This window comes from Bos indicus x Bos taurus, chromosome 11, assembly GCF_003369695.1.
Source record: "Bos indicus x Bos taurus breed Angus x Brahman F1 hybrid chromosome 11, Bos_hybrid_MaternalHap_v2.0, whole genome shotgun sequence".
Taxonomy (NCBI): domain Eukaryota; kingdom Metazoa; phylum Chordata; class Mammalia; order Artiodactyla; family Bovidae; genus Bos; species Bos indicus x Bos taurus.
The window spans coordinates 4,244,716-4,252,048 of record NC_040086.1 but is presented as its reverse complement, the minus strand read 5'-3'; the positions used below and the strand labels follow the sequence as shown (position 1 = coordinate 4,252,048).

The window sequence follows — 7,333 nt, the reverse complement described above, 5'->3', positions numbered from 1 at the left end:
GAATTCCATCACCTCCACTAACTTTGTTTGTAGTGATGCTTTCTAAGGCCCACTTGACTTCACTTTCCAGGACGTCTGGCTCTAGGTGAGTGATCACACCATCGTGATTATCTGGGTTGTGAAGATCTTTTTCGTACAGTTCTTCTGTGTATTCTTGCCACCTCTAAATATCTTCTGCTTCTGTTAGATCCATACAATTTCTGTCCTTTATCGAGCCCATCTTTGCCTGAAATGTTCCCTTGGGGTCTCTAATTTTCTTGAAGAGATCTCTAGTCTTTCCCATTCTGTTGTTTTCCTCTATTTCTTTGCATTGATCGCTCAAGAAGGCTTTCTTATCTCTCCTTGCTATTCTTTGGAACTCTGCATTCAGATGTTTATATCTTTCCTTTTTTCCTTTGGTTTTCACTTCCCTTCTTTTCTCAGCTATTTGTAAGGCCTCCTCAGACAGCCATTTTGCTTTTTGGCATTTCTTTTTCTTGGGAATGGTCTTGATCCCTGTCTCCTGTACAATGTCATGAAACTCTGTCCATAATTCATCAGGCACTCTGTCTAGCAGATCTATTCCCTTAAATATATTTCTCACTTCCACTGTATAATCATAAGGGATTTGATTTAGATCATACCTGAATGTCTAGTGGTTTTCCCTACTTTCTTCAATTTAAGTCTAAATTTGGCAATAAGGAATTCATGATCTAAGCCACAGTCAGCTCCCGGTCTTGTTTCTGCTGACTGTATAGAGCTACCCACGACCAAGGTAAGAGAAACCCAAGTAAGACGGTAGGTGTTGCGAGAGGGCATCAGAGGGCAGACACACTGAAACCATAATCACAGAAAACTAGGCAAACTGATCACATGGACCACAGCCTTGTCTAACTCAATGAAACTAAGCCATGCCGTGTGGGGCCACCCAAGATGGACGGTCATGGTGGAGAGGTCTGACAGAATGTGACCCACTGGAGAAGGGAATGGCAAACCACTTCAGTATTCTTGCCTTGAGAACCCCATGAACAGTATGAAAAGGCAAAATGATAGAATACTGAAAGAGGAACTCCCCAGGTCGGTAGGTGCCCAATATGCTACTGGACATCAGTGGAGAAATAATTCCAGAAAGAATGAAGGGATGGAGCCAAAGCAAAAACAATACCCAGTGGTGGATGTGACTGGTGATAGAAGCAAGGTCCGATGCTGTAAAGAGCAATATTGCATAGGAACCTGGAATGTTAGGTCCATGAATCAAGGCAAATTGAAAGTGGTCAAACAGGAGATGGCAAGAGTGAATGTTGATATTCTACACATCAGTGAACTAAGATGGACTGGAATGGGTGAATTTAACTCAGATGACCATTATATCTATTATTGTGGGTGGGAATCCCTTAGAAGAAATGGAGTAGCCATCATGGTCAACAAAAGAGTCTGAAATGCAGTACTTGGATGCAATCTCAAAAACGACAGAATGATCTCTGTTCGTTTCCAAGGCAAACCATTCAATATCACGGTAATCCAAGCCTATGCCCCAACCAGTAACGCTGAAGAAGCTGAAGTTGAACGGTTCTATGAAGACCTACAAGACCTTTTAAAACACCCCAAAAAGATGTCCTTCTCATTACAGGGGACTGGAATGCAAAAGTAGGAAGTCAAGAAACACCTGGAGTAACAGGCAAATTTGGCCTTGGAATACGGAATGAAGCAGGGCAAAAGCTAATAGAGTTTTGCCAAGAGAATGCACTGGTCATAGCAAACACCCTCTTCCAACAACACAAGAGAAGACTCTACACATGGACATCATCAGATGGTCAACACCGAAATCAGATTGATTATATTCTTTGCAGCCAAAGATATTAAACATTAAATGCTAAAAAGGCTAAACTTTTCTTTTCCAGCTGGCAGAAAAATGCACTTTTCATTCTTTTTCACTAACAAGCTCCTTTCTTCACTTTTAGCTAATAATTGGTCAACATTAACATAGCCGGATGGCCAAAAATAATGTTATACTTGGTTAAGTTAAAGGAGTGTTCCAAGATTGAAGGCTCCTAATAGAAGACAAGTTTAAACTGTATTAGATAGGAAAAGAATCGATACAATATTAAATATCAAGTGAGATACTCTACCCTTTCAGTTTTTGTTTGTTTGTTAACCGTGATCACTTTTTTGGGGGGACTTGGAGACGGCCTGGCTTGTGGAGAAGATATACAGGTCAGGAATCTGCACTGTCATTTTTCTCTCCCTGTCATTCCCAGATTCAACTCAGACTGGATGGTACAGGGCGGTCAGGGCTCCCCAGACTGTGCAGGCTGCGGGCGCTCACCCCAAAAGGCCGGCTCTCTCTTGCGGGGCTGCAGCAGCAGAACCTCACCAAAGGAAGGCTCCCCGCACAGAGGCCCCTGACCGAGGATGGAGAGCGCATCACCCTCCCAGCGCCCAAAAGCAACTCTGCGGAGTAACGAATTCACTAATCCGTCCAGAATGGCGACCGATCCCTGGGAAAATAGCACACAAAAGTGGCAGTAAAGCAGCAGGTATCCCAGAGCTAAGAGAAGACAGCCATAGGCGGGGGAAAAAAATAGAGCTCTGCGCACGCGCACTCTACTCAGTTAAGATGGCCACCCGCAGGAAGTTGGGAAAAAGCTTGGAAAAGTGGGTAGAGGCTGGTTACTAGGAGACGGGACGCTCTGGAGGGTCGTCTAGGCGCTGCGTGGGCTTGCGCCTGCGCGGCGCGGATGGACCAGGAAGAAGCCTTTCCAGGGCGCCCTGTAAGGCAGACAGGCGGACGTACGCGACGCTACGTGCGTGTGTGCGCGCGCACGGCTTGTAGTCCCCGCGAGAGAGAGGGTCGAGCCAGGTACGCGTGCGCACAGGGACTTGGGGCGCGCGGGACGGAAGCGGAGTGAAGGCGCCGGGGAGGTGGAGGACGAGCCCCCTCAGGTACAGAGCGTGAGGGCGGGGCCGACGGCGACGCCGGCCGGCGCTAACCGCCCCCACCTCCTTCCCGCCGAGTCCCGCCTCCTTCCCGCCCGGTCCCGCCTCCCTCCCGCCGGGTCCCGCCTCCCTCCCGCCCGGTCCCGCCTCCCACCGCCCCCCGGGGAGGGGCCAAGTCGATTTGGGGTGGGAAGGGAGGAGAAGGGGGCGGAGGATGGAGACCTTGAGGGATCTGGATCCCAGGCGGGGACCGAGTCCTGGTAGTCGCTGGGATGATCTCCGGGGAGGATGGCGGGCCAAAAAGCCCGGGGAGGGACCCACCGCCCCAGGTAGAAGCACGGGGATGCGCCGCTTCGGGGTAAAAGCATCTCCTGGGTCAGCAGGCCTTTGAGAGGGCAGCTGCAGGGCGCGGGTGTGGCGGGGATTAGGGTCTGTGGGCGACCCCTGAGGTGGATTTTGGCGCCGGCGTGAGGGGCGGTAGCGGGCAGAGTTGCGGTCCAGAGAAACCCTCCCGGAACAAACTTTGCGCGTGTTGTCGTTTCTCGGGAGCTTAGGGTTGAGCTTATGTTCCTATGGTGACCGCTTCGCTTCCCGCCGCAGCTTTCGGCTTGGTTGTTGGGGGACTGTTCTGTTTAGAAACGCTCTGGAGTGGCGCTGAGGAATTTGGAAGTCAGAGATTTGGGGGTTCAACCAGGGTCTGCGTGATTCCCAGCTTCTCATTTCTGAACCACTTTATAGACTTTGGGAAGTGAAGGGCCGAGATTACGTAGGCATTTGCACGAAAAATCTCGTATAATTACAGTAGAAATTATACACAAGAAAGGCAGGGTAAGCTGGCTTTCCTTTGAAAAAGTGTTTGAGATGTAAATTGAATAACTTTGCTCCGATCATGGACATGATACCTAAACATGCAAAGGAATACACTTTTTTTATTCTTTAAGAAAAGTCAAGGATAGCGATTTCAGGAAACATTGCATAGATGACAGTATCTCTGTGTTTGTTTTCCTTCTTCCAGTCTAGGTTATTATCTCAGGATATTCGTTGTTTTAAATTTCCTCTAGTGGTTTTCAGAATTTCAAATAAACCTTTTCTTTAACCCGTAAAGAAATAAACAGAATAATAATCGGGTTGAAATTATAAGAAAACAGATTAATTATAACTATGAACTAATAGTTATAACTAATCTATGACAGTTTCAGTTCAGTTCAGTTCAGTCACTCAGTCCGACTCTTTGCAACCCCATGAATTGCAGCACGCCAGGCCTCCCTATCCATCACCAACTCCCGGAGTTCACCCAAAATCGGTGATGCCATCCAGCCATCTCATCCTCTGTCGTCCCCTATTCCTCCTGCCCCCAATCCCTCCCAGCATCAGAGTTTTTTCCAATGAGTCAGCTCTTCACATGAGGTGCCCATTAGGACATAACTAATCTATTATAGTTTAGGACAGGGGTGCCTGTTGTACTACTGTTCATGGGGTCTCAAAGAGTGGGACATGAATGAGCAACTGAAGAACAACATAACTATGAAAGGAAAGTGTCCCATTATTCAAATCTGCCTCCAGGATAAAACTGATTTTTTGTTCCTATTTGAATTGATCAAGTAACTAGACCATTTAGTCTAAATTCAGTTTAGTTCAGTTCAGTCGCTCAGTCGTGTCTGACTCTTTGCCACCCCATGAATTGCAGCACGCCAGGCCTCCCTGTCCATCACCAACTCCCGGAGTTCACCCAAACTCATGTCCATCGAGTCGGTGATGCCATCCAGCCATCTCATCCTCTGTCATCCCCTTCTCCTCCTGCCCCCAATCCCTCCCAGCATCAGGGTCTTTTCCAATGAGTCAACTCTTCACATGAGGTGGCCAAAGTATTGGAGTTTCAGCTTCAGCATCAGTCCTTCCAATGAACACCCAGGACTGATCTCCTTTAGGATGGACTGGTTGGATCTCCTTGCAGTCCAAGGGACTCTCAAGAGTCTTCTCCAACACCATAGTTCAAAAGCATCAATTCTTCGGCGCTCAGCTTTCTTCACAGTCCAACTCTCACATCCATACATGACCACTGGAAAAACCATAGCCTGGACTAGACGGACCTTTGTTGGCAAAGTAATGTCTCTGCTTTTGAATATGCTATCTAGGTTGGTCATAACTTTTCTTCCAAGGAGTAAGCGTCTTTTAATTTCGTGGCTGCAGTCACCATCTGCAGTGATTTTGGAGCCCAAAAAGATAAAGTCTGACGCTGTTTCCACTGTTTTCTCATCTATTTCCCATGAAGTGATGGGACCAGATGCCATGATGTTTGTTTTCTGAATGTTGAGCTTTAAGCCAGCTTTTTCACTCTCCTCTTTCACTTTCATCAAGAGGCTTTTTAGTTCCTTTTCACTTTCTGCCATAAGGGTGGTGTCATCTGCATATCTGAGGTTATTGATATTTCTCTTGGCAATCTTGATTCCAGGTTGTGCTTCTTCCAGCCCAGCGTTTCTCATGATGTATTCTGCATATAAGTTAAATAAGCAGGGTGACAATATACAGCCTTGACGAACTCCTTTTCCTATTTGGAACCAGTCTGTTGTTCCATGTCTAGTTCTAACTGTTGCTTCCTGACCTGCATACAGATTTCTCAAGAGACAGGTCAGGTGGTCTGGTATTCCCATCTCTTTCAGAATTTTCCACAGTTTATTGTGATCCACACAGTCAAAGACTTTGGCTTTAGTCTTAATTAGTGGGTAATAACTAGGAAGGTACATTCATGAAATACATATTTTAAACAATATACACTTTAGCATTATTTAATGGCAACTTCCCAAATAAATCTTGTTTACCTTCTGAAAAAAGTCACTGCTTATGACTCCTCTGAAGTAGACATTCTCAGTCTCTTTCTTTTTCAGTTTGTTTCAGGATAATTTGCTTTTAAAGTACTCCAGTTAGAAGTGGTTAGAGCAGGTGTTATGTTTAAAATATTTATTTGTTTGTTTATTATTTATTTATTTGGCTTTGACGGATTTTAGTTGCAGCATATGAGATATAGTTCCCCTACCAGGGATCGAACCCAGGTCTCCTCCATTGGGAGTGCACACTCTTAGTCACTGGCCCACCAAGGAAGTCCTGGAGCAGGTGTGTTATTATTCATTCCCTTTTCCCAGCATACATGCCTCCATGTCCCCAGATGTAGCCCCTGTCATGACTCCTGTGGCAGCCACTTCTTGCTTTTCCATAGATTTTCACTGTCATTGTATGTGAAGTTGCACTTTCTAGCTTGGCTTGTTTTGAACTTTGTGCACATGGAATTGTACTAAGTTCTCCCTTGTATTTTGCTTCATTACTCAACATTGTTTTTATGGTTGATCCTAGTTATTGCTTGTAATTAGTTGCTTGTTGTTCCATTGTAAGGGTATACCACAGTTTATCTACTGTGCTGTTGGTGAACGCTACAGTTTCTACAGTTTTTGGTAAATATGAACAGCACTGCTGTGAATTTTCTTCCACATGTACCCATGATATTCTTTTGAAGTGAGCTAGTTAGTAAGGTGGGCTTCTCTGGTGGCTCAGTGGTAAAGAACCCGCCTGCCAATGCAGGAGATGTGGGTTTGCTCCCTGGGTTGGAAAGATCCCCTGGAGAAGGAAACGGTAACGCACTCCAGTATTCTTGCCTGGGAAATCTCATGGACAGAGGCACCTGGCTGGTCACAGTCCGTGGGTCGCAGAGTCAGATATGACTTAGCAACTGAAGAGCAAACAAAGTAAGGTAGTTCTGTTTGTCTTAGTTATGTTGTTAACATCAATCTACATTATTAAACTCTTTTGGTTCAGAAAAGCCTCTTGACAACAAGAGAAAATGATAAATGATACTCCTCCTAAGGCCACTGTTTTAAGCTCCTTAAACAAATCAGGTTATTTCTTTACAGTAAGGTCTGGATTGGAGAGAAATGAGGAGCTTGGGTTTGGATGGAATGACTGGAGAGATTATTTCTTTTTAAGAAAAGTTATCAAGTGACCTTACTATTTCGTTTGAAGTGAATGCCTAAAACATTTATTCACTTATTTTTATTATAAATACAGAATCTACCTCAAAATTATTCATAAAATTTTATGTGGTTTTCTATGTCCTCTGTTAGTGAAGCTATTCCTACTTACCTTAAAGTCTCTTTTAACCTAAGCTTTTGGAGACAATTTTCTTCAAAGAAAACGAGTTGACCTTTTGTGGAACCAGATTTCAGAATCCCATATAGGATAACTCCAGTGTTTTCAATTATTCAATCAAAATATTTAATAGACTTTTGTTGAACACATAGTATATGCCTGATATTTTGCTCAACGCTGATGAATACATTTTAAATGCAACTGACTTTATTTATTTATTTTAAAATTTTATTTATTTTTAAATGTACTCTTGGCTGTGCTGGGTCTTCGTTGCTTTGTG

The 7,333-nt window shown here is 44.7% G+C and overlaps 1 protein-coding gene across 4 annotated transcripts in view; it reads left to right on the top strand.

The window, feature by feature from the left end:
- Positions 1 to 2,841: 2,841 nt before the first annotated feature.
- TSGA10 (testis specific 10) overlaps positions 2,842 to 7,333 on the top strand; it is a 93,129-nt gene continuing 88,637 nt past the window's right edge. For 2 of the 4 annotated variants that reach the window (XM_027554671.1, XM_027554673.1), the window contains exon 1: positions 3,116 to 3,245. In XM_027554671.1, coding sequence (XP_027410472.1) covers positions 3,189 to 3,245 — 57 coding nt within the window. In that variant the 5' untranslated portion in view covers positions 3,116 to 3,188. Of the gene's footprint in view, positions 2,923 to 3,115; positions 3,275 to 7,333 lie in introns of those variants that run through there. The other 2 variants (XM_027554674.1, XM_027554672.1) reach the window with 2 other exon arrangements.